The sequence below is a fragment of the Crocuta crocuta genome, unplaced genomic scaffold (genome assembly GCF_008692635.1).
Source record: "Crocuta crocuta isolate KB4526 unplaced genomic scaffold, BGI_CrCroc_1.0 scaffold167, whole genome shotgun sequence".
NCBI lineage: Eukaryota > Metazoa > Chordata > Mammalia > Carnivora > Hyaenidae > Crocuta > Crocuta crocuta.
In genome coordinates, this window is record NW_027532406.1 from 7,029,041 (window position 1) to 7,047,352 (window position 18,312).

The 18,312-nt window shown below is 37.1% G+C and overlaps 1 protein-coding gene across 5 annotated transcripts in view; it reads right to left on the reverse strand.

Moving 5' to 3' along the window:
• Nucleotides 1-18,312, reverse strand: part of TET1 (tet methylcytosine dioxygenase 1) — a 121,482-nt gene that overhangs the window by 74,666 nt on the left and 28,504 nt on the right. For 4 of the 5 annotated variants that reach the window (XM_077778527.1, XM_077778526.1, XM_077778525.1 and 1 more), the window contains exon 2: nt 17,530-17,583. In XM_077778527.1, coding sequence (XP_077634653.1) covers nt 17,530-17,583 — 54 coding nt within the window. Of the gene's footprint in view, nt 1-17,529; nt 17,584-17,797; nt 17,904-18,312 lie in introns of those variants that run through there. The other variant, XM_077778528.1, reaches the window with a different exon arrangement.

An 18,312-nucleotide genomic window follows, 5' to 3' on the forward strand; every position in this document is an offset into this window, starting at 1 on the left:
TGTTAACTATTATGGCGTTAAAATAAAAACTTAAAAATCATTCAGGGGGGTGCCTGGGTGGCTTAGTCGGTTAAGCGTCTGACTTTCGCTTAGGTCATGATCTCACGGTTCATGGGTTCGAGCCCCGCGTCGGGCTCTGTGCTGACTGCCAGCTCAGAGCCTGGAGCCTATTTCAGAGTCTGTATCTCCGTCTCTCTCTGACCCTCCCCTGCTCACGCTGTCTCTCTCTCTCTCTCTCTCCTAGAAATAAATAAAAATATTAAAAAAAAAACATGTAAATTCCTTTAAAAAAATTATTCAGGGATGTTGGGTAAATTCTTTGCGCTATTTTTGCAGTATTCTTTATTTTTAAGATTTACTTATTTGTTTTTGAGGGGGAGGGAGAGACGGAGAGAGGGAGACAGAGAATCCCAAGCAGGCTCTGTGCTGTCAGTACAGAGCCTGACTTGGGGCTTGAACTCATGTAGCATGAGATCATGACCTGAGCTGAAATCAAGAGTTAGGCACCTTGGTGCCCCTATTTTTGCAATACTGTTATAAATTAGAAATAATATTCAAATAAAAAGTAAAAAAAATATTACTTGTCATAACCAAGAGCCAGCCCATACTCTTCTCCCCAAGACTTCTCTGCTCTCAAGGTTTTATTGGAATTTTATGTAGAAGGAATGCTTTTCATAATATTCAGTGTACTAGTTACTTCTCTTTAATCACAATGGTAGGGTTTGCATTTTTTATTTTAATTAAAATTTCTTTGACTTTATTACATTCTCCTTACAGGGAAAAAAAAAACCTGGCACATTAAGGGAAACCAGAAGAAAGACTCCAAATCATTTACTCAGGCAAAACTATATTGTAGTCTGCCAGATCCCTTTTTATGTGTATAAATATATTATATTTGATGCACAGTATTTTTAAAACAAAAATGAGATCTATACCATATGTCATTTTGTAACTTATTTTTTTCACTTAAAAATTTAGTTATATCTCTCTTAAAGACTAAAACTTACAAGACTCTAGTCAAACTACTCTCTAGGAAGACAGTATCAACTTATTTTTTTCAAAGTGCCATGTGTCCCATTTTAACTCCAACTTCTCCTATTTTCTAATCCTGTCCTTTTGCCTTTCCAAATTCATATAAAACAAAACCAAAACAGAATCTTACTTCACATTTTCCAATTATTGTAGAGGTTGACCATTTGAAAACTATTTCTTGAACATATTTATAGTTCTTCTTTTGTGATGTTACCCTTCAGTAAATTCTTTCATTTGTTTTAAACTTCCAGACAATTCTTTCATTCTACATGACATCGTAAACATCACTGATGTTACTTAGGTGCTCTTATTTCCAAATATTGTCATTATTATGGGAAACCATCGATCTTAACTAGAAACTTGAACTCTGTTTAGACAAACTGTGAGCAAAATTTTGTACACTACCATCAAACATCCTGAACTTCAATTCCTCTTCTGTATGTTCTTTATTTTTATTTTTTTATTAAAATTTTTTAAAATGTTTATTCATTTTTGAGAGACATAAAGAGACAGAGCACGAATGGGCTAGGGGCAGAGAGTGTGGGAAACACAGCATCTGAAGGAGGCTCCAGGCTCTGAACTGTCAATACAGAGCCCGATGCAGGCCTCAAACCCATGAGGTCATGACCTGAGCTGAAGTCAGACACTTAACCGACTGAGCCACCCAGGCACCTTATTTTTTTATTTTTAGAGATAGAGTGAGCAAGCATGAGCAGGGAAGGGGCAGAGAGGGACACAGAGAGAATCTGAAGCAGGCTCTGCACTCAGCATGGAGCCAGACAGAGCGCTTGAGCTCACAAACCATGAGACCATGACCTGAACTAAAATCAAGAGTCAGATGCTTAAATGACTGAGCCACCCAGATGCCTCTTAATTGTAGTCTTCATACTGTTACTATATATTCAATATTATAAGACAGGTGCATGGATTATACACTTTAAAAATCCATGCTTAGTCAAGTATGTTTATTTTAATAGTAACTATAATGATGATAAACTAGAAGTCAATTAATTCTCCTAGATGAAAGTTTTTTTCCCAAAATTATTAATGTAACTTAATAATGCTATTTTCAAGTAATATGGAGAATACTATTCAAAAATAAATTAAGATAATTATTAAAGAGCCATGTGATGGGGAACAGGAATGTAGCTATCATTAGTAGGACTAAATAAAACAATTGTTAAACCAAATGTTGGTTAAGATGTGGAGCAATTGGAATTCTCATTAAATGCAGTGGAAGTATAAAATGGTGTATTCACTTTGGAAAATTGTTCAGCAGTATTTATTTTTAAGTTTATTTTATTTATTTTGCTAGCAGAGAGAAAGAGTGCACACACACACAGGGTAGGGGAGGGACAGAGAGAGAGAGGGAGATAGAGAATCCCAAGCAGGCTCTGTACTCAGAGACCAACACAGGGCTCGACTGCATGAACCATGAGGATCATGACCTGAGCCAAAATCAAGAGTTGGACACAACCATGGGGCACCTGGGNTTAAAAAAAAAAAAAAAAGAGTTGGACACAACCAACTGAGCCATCTAGGTGCCTGTGGCAGATTCTTAAAATACTAAACATGACTCAGCAATTCAACTCCTATTAGAAAACTGAAAACATGGGGCACCCGGGTGGCTTAATCGGTTAAGCGTCCGACTTTCGCTTAGGTCATGATCTCGTGGTTCGTGGGTTCGAGCCCCGCGACAGGCTCTGTGCTGACTGCCAGCTCAGAGCCTGGAGCCTATTTCAGAGTCTGTGTCTCCCTCTCTCTCTGACCCTCCCCTGCTCACGCTGTCTCTCTCTCTCTCCTAGAAATAAATTAAAAAAAAAAAAGAAAAGAAAACACTGCCCACCAACAAAACCCTTGTAGAAGAATGTTCATAACAGCTTTACTCACAAAAGCCCCAAACTGGAAACAATCAAAAGGTCCATCAGTGAGAGAATGAATAACCAAAGCGTAGAATATTCTTAAAAGGGAATACTATTCAGCAATAAAAAGTAATAAATAACTGATACACATACCAACATAAATGAAACTCAGAAATGTGATGAGTTGCAAGACAATTCAAGGGGGAGAGAATAGTTTTCTCAGTAACAGTGTTGCAACAACTGAATATTCATTTGCAAAAGAATGAAGTTGGACCGTGCATCATATCGTATATAAAAATTAAAGTGAATCAAAGAGGGGTGCCTGGGTGGCTCAGCCGGTTGAGCGTCCGACTTCGGCTCAGGTCATGATATCACAGTTTTTGGGTTTGAGCCCCATGTCGGGCTCTGTGCTGACAGCTCAGAGCCTGGAGCCTGCTTCAGATTCTGTGTCTGCCTCTCTCTCTGACCCTCCCCTGCTCATGCTGCCTCTCTCTCTCTCTCTCTGTCTCTCTCTCAGAAATAAATAAAACAGTTCAAAAAATGAATCAAAGACTTTAAAGTAAAACCTAAACCATAAATCTCTTTGAAGAAAACTTACATGTATATTTGTAAAGTTGGATTAGGCAATGGTTTCTTAGATATAACAAGAAAAGCACAACAATAAAAAAAGAGATATACTAAACATCATCAAAATTAAGCAATTTTATGGTTCAAAGGACACATCAAGAAAAAGATAACCACGGGGCGCCTGGGTGGCTTAGTCGGTTAAGCGTCCGACTTTCGCTTAGGTTATGATCTCACGGTTCATGGGTTTGATCCCCGCGTCGGGATCTGTGCTGACAGCTCAGAGCCTGGAGCTTATTTCCAATTCTGTGTCTCCCTCTCTCTCTGACCCTCCCCTGCTCATGCTGTCTCTCTCTCTCTCTTTCTCTCTCTCCTGAAATAAATAAAACATTAAAAAAGAAAAAAGAAAAAAAAAAGAAAAAGATAACCAGGGGGCACCTGGGTGGCTCAGTGGGTTAAGTGTCCAACTCTTGGTTATGGCTCAGGTCATGTTCCTCAGGGTTTGTAAGTTTGAGCCCTGAATCAGGCCTGCTTGGGATTCTCTTTCTCTCTCTCAAAAATAAACATTAAAAATTTTTTAAAATATAATGTCAAATAATCCATTAGAAAATTAATAGATCTCCAAAAAAGTCATAGAAAATGTTAATAGGTACATCAAAAGATGCTTACTATCAATAAATGAGACACCACTTCATCTACCCACCAGGAAGGCTAAAATAAAGAAGACAGACAATGTCTAACAAGTGTTCAGAATGTAGAGAAGTCAGATCTCTCATACAGTTTTAGTGAGAATGTAAAATGGTGCACTCTTCAGAAATGTTTGGCAATTTTTCCAAAAGTTAAACAGAATGTCAACATAGAGCTCAGCAATTCCACTTGTAGGTCTGCACCCAAAAGAAATGAGAACGTATATCCCATACAAAAACTTGTATATGAATGACCATTGCAGCATTATTCATAATAGCCAAAAAGGGGAAACAAACCAAACGGCCATCAAATGGTGACTGAAGAAATGAAATGTGCTATGTACAGACAATGCAATATTATTCAGGAAGGAAGGAAGGAAGAAATAAAGTACTGAAACACAATACAACAAGGAAAAACCTTAAAAACATGCCAAGTGAAAGAAACCAGGCAGAGAATTGTGTACTGCGTGATTATATTATATGAAATGTTTAGGACAGGCAAATCCATAGAGATAGAAAGTAAATGACTGGTTGCTTAGAGCTGGAATCAACGGAGAGATTGGGAGGCGTCAACTAAGGGGACTAGAGTTGCTTTCTGGGATAATGAAAATGTTCTAAAGTCGATTGTAGTAATCCATATACAATAGTAAATATACTAAAAGCTACTGAATCGTATACTTTAAATGAGTGAATTGTGTAGTAAATGAATTATATCTCAATAAAGCTGTTTAAAAAAAAAAAAACAATAAGGATGTTCATATCTACCTACCTACCCAGTCCTAAGTGAAAGAAGCTAATTTATTCTATATATTTCCATATGTAAAAACACTGACCCATGATGACAGAAAACACATCAGTAGTGGCTTGGTGGGGCTGGGGTGGGGGAGTAATATTGACTAGGAAGAGGCACAAGGGAGTTTGCACAGGAAAACAGAAATAATTGGTATCTTTCTATGCATTCATCACAACTGCCTGGAAAATATATATAAGACCTAAATATTTCAATACACATAAAATATATTTCAAAAATACCAATATAAAAAATGAATGAGCTGATACATCTATATATACATGACATATATGTGACTATCAATATACTGTATGTATACAGACTCTATGTGGAAAATATTCACGAAACTCTTAAGAATATGTACCTCTCAGATGTGAGGGTAAGGGGTTGAAAGAAGGGAAGGACAATGAGTATATAGGACAACTTTGGGCTTTCCACATTTCTGTTTTAATTTCTTTCAAGTTTGTTCTTCTTTTGTAATTTAAAACTATTTTCAAATGAATTCACTGGATTTCCTTTTAAATCATACTGATCTTTGCAATTTCTTATTTAACATAATTAATTTTGACTACACTTTGATGTTTCCACGAGATCATTAGCTGTATATAGGACTGAAGTATACTTTTGCTATTATTATAACCTATTAACTTCACTCAGAGGTAATTTTGTTGAGTTTTATGTCTTGTATATATATCCTAAAGGATGTTTCATGTAATGTTGTTCTTATCTGGTTCATAAATAAATATATTTTTCTTTTCTTCAAAGCTCCTTGGTCCTAAATTAAGGGAGTAGGTTATCACTGACTGGTTATCTCCTATTTTACTTCATCTCCATTTGAGCTGGGCTCCTTTCTTTTGTATTAAGTTCTTGGTAAGATAGGGTTGTGAGGAAGATAAGAGGCGGAAAGAGCAAGATAAAGAAGGAATGAAGTCTAAGTCACATTCCCTTGGAATTCTATGCCTACTTAAGCCTCATCATCCAGATATCTGCTTTTTCTCAACATCCCAGATACTATGCCCGCATTTTACCACTACCTAGCCTGAGTCCAACATTCTCAACCAAAATAAATCATTTGCCTACACTGTGCAATAGGACATTAACTAGAGCCAGAGGCATTTTTCATTCTTACTAAAAGTTTTATTCATTTAATCTTTAAAACTTGAAAGTTTTTAAATTCAACTGTTTTATGCCCCCCTAAAAGTCAAAGTGCCTTAAAAGTAACATAACACAAAATAGAATGTTTAGGTTAAAAATGGAGTGCATAATAATAATATTTCATCCAGACAAAAATCATTAATGGATGCTAAAAATCAATTAAAAGTAGTCCTAAAATATGTCCACAAGATAATTACAAAAGCTAAGAGTAAATTATTACCTGGCAGATATCACCTTAACCAAGTGATCAATATGAAGATCAGAGTAAGGGAACAAATTGGCATCACATGCCTCCAGATATGATCCACTGAGAAGAACACAAACTTGCTTCTGTGGCATTCTTGTTAAAAATACATAACCTGAATCTAATCATGAACAAACATTGAATAAACCCAACTCAAGTGACATCTACAAAAGTAACTAACCCATATTCTTTGAGATCAGATTGACAAGACTAAAGAAAGAAAAACTGAATATGATGCATGATCTGAAATTATCTTTGATATCCACTACATTAAAGACAATTGGTGAAATTTGATCAATAAGGAGAGTATGATACCCATGTTAGTTTACTGACTTTTGTCTTTGTACTATATTTATATAAGAAGAGATCCTTGTTTGTAAGAAGTACACATTTTAGTATGTCTGAAATGTACTCTCTAAGAATTCAGGGGGAAATCTATATAATGTGGAGAGAGAGATAAAGCAAACAAGATAAAATATTAACATTTGGGAAAACTTGGTGAGGGGTGTATGGGACTACTTTGGACTACCCATAGCTTTTCTGTTGCTTGAAAATTAAAAAAAAAAATTAATGTTTTATTTATTTTTGAGAAAAGGAGAGACACAGAGTGAGCAGGGGAGGGGCAGAGAGAAAGGGAGACAGAGTCTGACGTAGGGCTCAAACCCATGACCTGAGAGATCATGACCTGTGCCGAAGTCGGCCAGTTAACCGACTGAGCCACCCAGGTGCCTCCCCCCAAAATTTAATAAAGTTCACAAGAAAGAAGTGGGAAGATCAGATGCTTTCTCATTTCAAAGTGGAGCAAATGACACTGCTTGACCTATGAATTTGATTGATTTTTTGACTGAAAAGTCAAATTGGAAAACATTGCTCATATTGTTTTTTTCTTACCATGAGCAGCATGTAAATTATTCTTCACAGACAATTTTTACTAGAAATTATATTGAGCAGACATTAGCCTGCCAGGCCCTATATAACTGTATTGTGTATCATAATGCATAGGATCGTAGGAAATGTGGCCCAGGTAAGTCAGCTTTATGATGGTCCTAACTTATTTTAGTGAAGTGATCAAATATCAGAGGCTTTAAATAAACCCTGGACAGCTGGATTAAATTTCTAACCTGCAGTGCAGCTATTTTACACCATCCGTTAAGTGAGGGGACAAACTAGACTTCATTGGTGGGGTGATAAAATTAATATTTATCTTAATAGAGTAAACTTCAGATTTTTATAAGGTTCATCAAAACCCTTACTTCAAACCAATAACACTTTTGCTTCCCCATGGCTCTATACTTTTACTTCATTTTTTTCATTTCTTTATTTCAGTGCACCAGTATTCAAGGTATCCTTTTCTTGTCCGTTCCTTGCTACCAGTATAGATAGAGAAGGTCAAGTTAATCTCCGAATTTGCACTTACTTTTTTTTCAATCTGTTAACCTCTTATTAGAAATTTAGGATCCAACCCAGGAATCATTGGATGGTCTCCAACAGCTAAATATGGATTGGACAATCTACCCAAAACCTGAAATTTACTGCCAGTTACCCAGATTTCTTGACCACCAAATCAAAAGATTTTATAAGGATGTAAGAAAAGACAAGTCGTGTTAAAACTCATCAGTCAAGAAAGAATACACATACACACAATGGTAAGAAGATCAGATAATAGGAGATCAGAGAGACATAATCAAATGCAAGACATGATTTAAGACCGATTGCTAAATCAGGAGGAAAACAGCTAGAAAGGATTGTTGATGGGGGAGGGGGGAGGAGAACAATTGAAAAGATTTTTAAACGGACAGCATCTTGGGGGCGCCTGGGTGGCTTAGTCGGCTAAGCGTCCGACTTTCGCTTAGGTCATGATCTCGAGGTTCGTGGGTTCGAGCCCCGCGTCGGGCTCTGCGCTGACTGCCGGCTCAGAGCCTGGAGCCTGTTTCAGTCTGTGACTCCCTCTCTCTCTGACCCTCCCCTGCTCACGCTGTCTCTCTCTCTCCTAGAAAAAAAAAAAAAATGGACAGCATCTTGGATTAGACTAAATCAATATTAAACTTCTTTAGTATGATAATTGTGGTTACATAGAAGAATATTCTTTTCTTAGGAGAGATATGCTGAAGTATTTACAGGTAAAATGTCAAATGCTCCAGGAAAAAAAAAAGTGTATAAAATAATACAGATGTTTAATGTATTTTTCTTTCAACTTTTCTGCAGGCTTATTTTTTTTCAAGTAAATGTTAGAAAACAATTAGTCAAATTAAACTAAATGTTTTAGATATATATTTTGATTTCCATAGCAATTCATTACTCAGACTATTCAGGCCTGGTCGGATGATTTGAGAAAACAGTTTCTCTCATATACTGAGATCTCACTATAGTAATATCTAACACCTCCAACCTAACTGACTAAACTTAGGCCATGATATGTATTAATTCAATCATTCATTAAATTAACATTTATTGAATTGCACAAGTTATTATACTACGACATTCTGGAGACCATAAACTTAACTGCTGCTCTAAACCTAAAAGTTATGATTGTTCTCATAACAAAAACAATAATGATGGGGAAAGCTATCATTTGTTGAAAATCAACCACTCTGGGATAAATTAAGAAAATAAAAAATTATGCAAGCTACCAAACAATCCTGTGAACTAGTTACTTACTGTTTCCCTTCCACACATTATGAAAAAGTCTCTGTTCACTTAAATTTTCTTAGGTCGTGCATCAGATTCTACATCTCCCACTCTTTCTCTGCCCCATCCCAGCTTGTTCTCTGTCTCTCAAAAATAAATAAAAGCATTAAGAATCCCCCCCCCCCCCGCCCCCGGTCAGTCATATAGTAGACAGAAGAAGCAGAGCTTAACCCAGGTCTATGTGACATTAAAGGTCATGTACCTTACTTTGGGTACTGCTGATACCACAGGAGATGCACAGTTCAAACATGAACTGTAACTGTCTGTTCAAAAATGAAAAGTGATCAAAAGTATTAAATATTTATGATGTCAAAAAATTTTTTAATGTTTTATTTATTTCTAGGAGAGAGAGAGAGAGAGACAGCGTGAGCAGGGAAGGGTCAGAGAGAGAGGGGGAGTCACAGACTCTGAAACAGGCTCCAGGCTCTGAGCTGGCAGTCAGCACAGAGCCCGACGCGGGGCTCGAACCTACAAACTGCGAGATCATGACCCAAGCGAAAGTCGGACGCTTAACCGACTAAGTCACCCAGGCGCCCCTATGATGTCAAATTTTAAATACTCAGAAAATTCCAGATATATTCTTTCCTATTTTTTCAAAAGGTAATTGTCTAAAATAATTTTAAGCTTATTTCAAAAATTGAAAAAGTTATTAGATAACTTTGTCTTTTTCTAAAGCAGAATGAATACATAGGATATCAAGTGAAAACATTGCTTTCTAAGATAGAAAAAATGCCTTCAGATACTTAAGGTAATATTTTTGATAATTTAATGAGAATTTTATTATGTGACTCTCTTCTGTAAGAAAATAGGCTTAAAAGATACATAACCTGGAAACATCACTAAAACTTATATATTCTGTTTCAGATCCCTTCACGTCCATCAACCTTTGTGTTTACCAGAGTTCTTTTTTTTTCTTTAGTTTATTTATTTATTTTGAAAGAGACAGAGACAGTGCAAGTAGGGGAGGGGCAGAGAGAAAGGGAGAGAGAAAGAATCCCAAACAGGTTCCCTGCTGCCAGTCCAGAGCCTGATGCAGGGCTGGAACCCACTAAGCAGGGAGATCATGACCTGAGCAGAAACCAAGACTCAGACACTTAACCAAATGGGCCACGCAGGTGCTTTGTACCTGAGCTCTATAATTCAAACTAATCATCAACTGTGAGATTGTTTTTTATATTGATGATATTTTAGTCTTTATTATAGAATACTTGATTCTATAACATATTTATAAATAATGAGGGAAAGAGAAATTTAGTACTTTCAAGGTTTAAAGTTTTATTTCTGGGGCACCTGGGTGGCTCTGTGGGTTAAGCATCGGACTTTGGCCCAATTTATGATCTGGGGTTCATGGATTCCAGCCCCACATCTGACTATCTGCTGTCAGCACAGAGGCCTCTTAAGATCCTCTGTTCCTCTCTCTATCTGCCCCTCCCCCGCTTGCACTCTCTCTCAAAAATAAACATTTAAAAACAAAGTCTTATTTCTGATATTCCTTATGATAAAAAGCAAGAATAACATTTTTACAAGGAAAGAAAAGGCTTTCTGGCATATAGGTTTATATATTTCCTTTTATAATTTTTTTTCTGTTTATTTATTTTTGAGGGCAGGGGTAGGGGCAGAGAGAGAGACAGAAGATCCAAAGCAGGCTCTGCACCTGATACCAGCAAACGTGATGCAGGGCTCAAACTCACAAACCATGAGATTATGACCTGAGCTGAAGTGGAATGGCCCTTAACCAACTGAGCCACCCAGGTACCCAGGTGCTCTGGTTTAATAAAGGAATGAAGTGAATATGCTGCCAAGAAAACACAAAGGATCACTTAATGTTTTTAGTAACATCGATTACACCTTTAGATACAATGTATACTGACAAATTGCTATATGCCAAGCTATCCTAATACTTTACATGTATTTAAAAACTTTTTTTTTTAACATTTATTTATTTTTGAGAGACAGAGAGCAACAGAGAATGAGCGGGGGAGGGGCAGAGAGGGAGGCACAGAATCCAAAGCAGGCTCCAGGCTCTGAGCTGTCAACACAGAGCCTGATGCGGGGTTTGAACCCATGAACCATGAGATCATGACCTGAGCTGAAGTCGGATGCTTAACTGACTGAGCCACCCAGGTGCCCCAGGACTTTACATGTATTAAATAATTAACTTAACTCTACAACAATCCTACAATTATGCTTATGTTGAGTACTATATTTAAAATCAAAACCACACAATATATAATACTTAAACAATTTAGTTATTTAAAATAATCTAGTTGCTATAATAAGTTTACTGTTTAACATCTGGTTCCTTAGAACCATGAAAAGAACATTCATTTTAATCAAATTCGTATGACATCAGTAAATTTTATTTTATTTATTTTTTAATGTTTTATTTATTTCTGAGAAAGAAAGAGACAGCATGAGCAGGGGAGGGTCAGAGAGAGAAGGAGATACAGAATCTGAAGCAGGCTCCAGGCTCTGAGCTAGCTGTCAACACAGATCCTGACACGAACCCACAACCCATGAGGTCATGACCTGAGCCAAAGTCAGACGCTTAACCAACTGAGCCACCCAGATGCCCAGACATAAGTAAATTTTAAATATGGATGATAAATACAGCATCTCTTCTCTTAAAATCTGTCACATGCAGAAAGTCCTGCTTTTAGTTCAAAAAGGATTCAGAGAGTCAGCCTTTAAAACAATAAATCAGGGGTGCCTAGGTGGCTCAGTCAGTTAAGTGTCCAACTCTTGACTTTGGCTCAGGTCATGATCTCACAGTTTCTAAGTACAAGTCCTGCATTAAGCTCTGGGCTGGCTGTGTCGGGAGCCTGCTTGGGATTCTATCTCCGTCTCTCTCTGTCCCCCCTCCTCCGCCCACTTGCTCTCTATCTCTGTCTCAAAATAAATAAAAATAAGGTTTAAAAAATTATGAAAAAACTAAAATAAAACAATAAATCATCAGAACAGGTTAAAAAAAAGATTCTACAATTTTTATTCTTTTGCATAGGCCACTGTGGCAGGTAAATCTTATCAAGTCTCTAAATAAACATTTTTATAACATATTTTCAGCATTATCAAATTAATTAAACTTGAAAATTAATTACAATGCTAGTAAGGTTTCAACAAAGATTTATTATTCAACTCTTTTTACCTGACTCTTGAGAATACATTGTAGTCCAGCACTATCAAAACAAACACAGTATCAAATGAGCATAAATATTCAAGAAACAAGGTACATATTATTTTCTTAGCTAGGAAGAATTCAACAGATTTCTTTTTTCTGATAGCTTGAATGAAATTTTCCTCAAGCCCATTCACCCCACTTGGCTTTTATTCACTGAATCTCTGGGATCATTCCTAGAAATTACAAAATGAACATGGGTCTTGAGTCACTGGAAATGTACGTGCTCCAATAATAAATGAATGATTTGACTGTGTGTGAGCTTGGCTTAGTGAGAACCCAGCCCTGAAATCAGTCTGATCATCTCTGGGCAGAATACTATATTATAATTTCTGGGTATGCAAACCAGAAACCCCATGTGTGCCTTTGATCATGTGAATAAACACTGATGGATGAGCACACATCTTTGACAATTTTTGCCAGTTTATGACATAATGAGTAAAATAAGGACCATGTGTTGAATCATGAAACCAAATAATTAAATTTATATGACTGTCCTGTATTCTGAAATTATCTTCTTATAATTTATATAGATTTTTTTTAAAGCTAGTATTGCTTTGTGGATACTGTCACCACCCACCCTGAATTTTTTCCACACTGGTCTATTATATTCAGAAGTCTGGGATTCATTGCATGAGACTATGAAGGACTATCAAAATGTCATGCTTTTTTCCCTAAAAATGGTCAAGCTCAGCATTTGATCTATCACTTAAATTTGCAACATGTTACTATAAGTCATGGAATGTTACATTATCACCAGAGGTAAGAAAAGTTTACCAATGATTGTTTTTTTTTTTACAACTGAAACAAAGTTGTAGATAAATGCGCAGAGAAAACTGTTTAGTAACTTTGTTATCATCCATGTCTCCTAGTTTAATGGGTTTTAAAAATAAGGTAACTCAATGATATCAAATTTGGTACTTTTTTCAGCACTAGTATAGGTAACAATTTACAAATGAAGTAAATTTCCCTAGTTTGGCATTTTTTTGTTTCATTCAAACATATGCAATTTGTAAATTTTTTCATTTGTTTTTATTTATTTATTTATTTGTTTTTGGCCTGCCTTCCCTAAGCAATAGTTAACCTCCATGAAGGCAGAAATCATTTTGGTCATGTATACCATTGTAGTCCCAGCATTTAATAAATGCTAAAAAAAAAAAAAAAAAAAAAATCTTATTGGATATAAATGATGTTGTTCAGGAAACTGAACTTATTGAGCATTTACTATGTGCCAAACAATGATGGTACTAAATATTTTGAATGTCACTATATCTTGCAAATCAAGACCATGTATGAATATGATTTATTATTTGATTCTCCTTTTAAAACATATTTCCTAAAGACCTAAGTGTAGCTATATGTGAGTGTCTTCTTCTCTCCTAGTGAGATAAATGTCTTATGTTCCCCCCACCAACCCCTGCCACCACTTGTTCTTTTCCTCTATCAGCATCATCAAGGAAGGAAGGAAACAGTGAAGAGCAGGGCCTGCCAGTGTAGAAGCTAGCAGGAAGATCACTTAGCTTTCATTTTTTTTTTCTAAATAATCTGTAGGCAGTTTCCTGATTTAATATCCACTGACATTTCTTTATATTTGTTCACTCAGTTCTTCCAAATACTACTTTGATGATATTTTATAACCAAATAGCTAGAAAATATCCTGTAATGGCCTAGAAAGAGTGTGTCTAATTACAGACTGTATAAATGTGGTCCCTGCTCAGGGATGCCCATACTTTTTATTCTGAATGATTTTAGATTTACAGATAAGTTGCAAACACTATATGGGGTTTCTTAAATACACTTCACCTAGCTTTGCCTAATGTTATCCTTTTGCATAATAATGGCTCCAGTACTATTTTTGACCCTACTGTACTGTCCCTGTGGTTACTAGTGATGCTGAATATGTTCTGTTTGCTCTTTTAAGTCCATTTTATATACCCTCTTACATGCCATAGGAGGTTAACTGGGACATATTTCATCCATATGCTCCCTTTCCTTTTGGCTTCTGATTGGATCAACCAATGAAAGCAGCAAGAAACTGGAGGGCAGGGTATTTATTTCCAATCCCCTGACCCCCTGACCCAAAGACTTACTTTCTGCAGAAACATATCTTTACCAAAGGCCACAGCAAAAGCCCGTGCTCCATCTCTTCCACTCCAGTTATGCTTTCTCCCTGGATACCTGCTCCCACTCCCTGGTGCCTCCAGGCCTAAGGGTGGTGAGAACTCTGCTGTCACTAGCCCTGGGATGCTCTCACATCCCTAGTTTTTTCCTTAATCCTACCCACATCTTTTAAACAATTCCCTTTTTAAATTCCCCTCATTACCCCCAAATGACTGTGTGATCTGTTTTTTTCCCCAGGGACAATGATTGGTAACCTAACAAAAGTGCTGTTACCTTAAAATGGACTTTTTCTTAAGGGTATTTAAGGGAGTATATCCTTTTACCCTGACACACCAAGTTGAAATTAATCATGTAAATGTTTCTACCAAATGGAGTTCCAAATCATGCCACTCACAAGTCCAATTTTATGAATCAATGCCTGAAATTACTTCATACCCTTACCTTGCACAAGAGTCAAGGAGACAATTACAGCCGCCAACCACTAAGCTGCCATGTATATATAATAGCAACTCTAGTGATAATTGGTAGGGTTTCCAGAGAAACCTTGTCCTCCGGAACCAGTGGGGGCAAGAATTTGTGCTGAGCCCACCCCTCCCACCCCCAGCATTTGATACCCATTCTGGCCATGGGTGCTTTGGCCAGAAACTGTCGTTTTCTCACTAGGCAGGGATTGGAGGTCACTGTTTACAGTTTTAAATTTTGAACTACAATAGAATAAATATAGGTTATCAACATGGATAGTAGATTGCTCAAAAATTAGAGGTATGAGACATACCAGGCAATTTCAGCCCCACAACTGGATTCAATACTTAGTTTGTAAGTTCAAAGAAGAATGGGACAAGCTTCAAGTCTGCACCTAATGTCCTTAATCAGACTCTTCACCTATCCAACTGCTTCTCCACAGATCATGAAAGTGAAGATCAGCCAGGATACTTGTAGGATCTACCCTGACAAAGAGCAAGGGACCAGGAGATCTGAGGATCCAAGAGGCCAGAGTCAAAGCACGTGGACTGGATCTCTGGCACAATGCCAAATGCAAAGAGCCAATTACAACAGGACAATTACAAGTTGTCACCTGTAGACTCCCATCACCGCTCTCCCAGGTAGCAGCCCACTGGAACCCGAAGTCCTTACCTATAGAACCTCAAACAGAAGGTTGTGCTCTTCCCCGGCCCTCCCTCCCCAAGTATGGATTTAGTTTTCCTAACATCTCCTTCACGGCTGTACAATATTCTACATATTTTACCATATCAAGCTAAAATCGGAAAGTATTTTAGCATTTCTACCATGGAGCAAAGAAACAAAGCTTTCTTCAGAGAACAAAATACATTACAGGCTACAGAAAATGAAAGAAAACATTTTAAAATGCCAACAAGGGGGGATTATTATTTTTTCCTTTTAGGGCATTTCCCTACTCCTGTACAACAATTGATAACTTGAGAGGAAAGTGAGTAACAATTCAGTTCTGCTTGCTGTGGCCCTTGAAGTTCAGCCACCCACTGGCATTTACTTTAAAATAAGTCAGAGTCCATTGCCATGATTCAAAAAAGCAACACACGGTATATTTACTTCTGAAATTTATTTCAGGTGACAGGACACCCACAGACTAACAAAATAAACATAGAATTAAATAGTATTCCCAAAGCCCAATTCTACTTCTTAGCAAAGGCAGATGATGATTTAGCTACCAAGCTTAGTCTATATTAGTTTGTCCATGTAATTGACCTCTTTCTCCTATACCCTCATTCCACCCCCTGCAAATTTGAGAGCCATTTTAACAGCAGCATTAAAACAATTTCTCACTTCAAGATTTGAAGACAAAACATCTAAGATGGATACACCCAACCGAGAAAGTGTAAGAAGAGATGAAGAAATTTAATCAGGGCTTTTAATGATAGAATTCTATAGCTGGAGGAGGGGAAGGAAGTGAAAGGGGGTGGGTGAATCAACATGCAGAAGAAAAACAGGAGGGGTTAATTTACCCTGAAAATAACCAGTATTCTATTTGTCCAAGCCCAATGACAATTTGTGCCAAGCAATTTCATTCATTTCACGGTGCCTAGAACACTGATGACTGTGTGGTAAATATTAAACAAATACTTGTTGGTTGATGAAAATGTACATGGCAATGCCGTGTACACACAGGAAACAGAAACTCAAGGTGGTCAGACAAATTTGAAAGCAATGCAAGGTTTGGTTCTCCATGTTAATAACATTTTCAAGGTACACAACTGGGGAAGCAAATGAAATAAAAATTTGCCACATCCATAGTTCAACATGTTGTTCCTCTTTGAGTGCTAAAACTTTATTTGCAAGAGGAAAGCTAAGATTAGGTTAAACATATTTTTAATTATATATATATATAATATTATTTTAAAGACCAATAAGTTTTATTGCTTAATATCTTTTTAAATGAAAATGGTTACTTGCTCAGGTTGCTTCAAGTGGTAATAGCAATATACCACTTGAAACCTTTAATACAGAAGCACCCTTTGCTGAACTAAAGCTAGCCTTGAACTTTTAGTAAGCTATATGCTTTTAAATTAACCCTTCTAAATACTGTATAAAGCTCATAACTCAGAGTGTTAGCTGATAGCCGAATTAGGTTACTACTAAATATTCATTAGGCAAACTATTGAAAATAAAGAAACCATGCATATTCCTACAGCTCTATGAATGCCAAAATTAAAAATGATACAGTGAGAATTTGGGATCAAGCAATTTGGCTGATCTCAATGGCTTACACATTTGAAGTTTAACTAAAACCTCTAAGGACCTTTTCCTTTGGAAAGAAAAACCACACATTTTAAAACAGTATCTAATGGAAGGTCTATTAAAATCACAATGGATCATAGCTGTCAACTTCAAATAGTGTCTCTCTCCTTAAGAGCTTAAGTTTACACACTGGTGCAACACCACAAATGCAGATGCTACAAAGGGATCTACAGAGAAAAACAAATTTTATTCACAACGCTTTGCATATAAACTTTTCCTTCTGGAGACTTGTGTGGGGTTGAAAATAAAGGATGCTAATATGCACATTATGCAGCACTACAAGAAAAAACACTTTAGTTGAGTGAAAATTCATTTATCTACTGAAAATCCAGGAGAATTCACATCCACTGTACTCCAAATTTACTCCTAAGTGACAGAAAAATACTATATGAAATGGCAAAAAAAAATTAAATATGATTTAATCAATAGCTGATTACCTTTAAAACTTTGGGCTTCTTTTCCCTCTGGGGCCTCTTGTTTTCTTTTATAACCTAAAAAAAATCAAATTGCAAAATGAGCCTCCGTTTAAGAAAAAAAATTAGCTCCCACCCCCCCAAATTTTTTGGCTATTTCTCTAGAAAACTACTTATACCATATAAAAATCATCAACATGTTTGCTAGGCAGAACCTAAAGAGCTTATGTAAAATGTATACTTTAAAAGTCACTGAAAAAAAGCCTTGCATAAAGATGAAGTAGGGAAATACCCTTTTTTCCCCTTAAAGTCTGTCTTAATTAGCCTCTGCATTCTTCACAGCGAAGCCCACGAGGTAGCCATCTTGCTTGCTTCTGCAGAGGAAGCCTCTACAGTGGAACAGTTCTGCAAACTGCTTTTTGGTATTATTATCATGGTGTTTAAAGGCAGCCCTGGCCTGCCAGCACTGTAGACGTGCTGGGCATGCCTTTTGCAAAAACAGCCCCACAAAGAGTGCAGCCAATGGCAATGCAGAGCTTAGCAACTCCAAAGTGATCTTCTCTGCTAGCCTTCCTAGACAAAGGATCTCCTGTGCGGCTCCGCTCTCACCACAGGACACAGGCAGCCACAAGCTGCGACATGGAGTGCGCTGCAGAGGATCTGGTCGCGCCGAAATCACAGGAGGCTTCAGCAAAAACAATGCACACAAATCCCCCAGGTCTCCACCATCGGATCGATGGCGGAGGCTCCCTGATTAGTAACCTCTTGGCGGCTGCGAGGGCAGGTCTGCGCGGGGGGAGGGGTGCG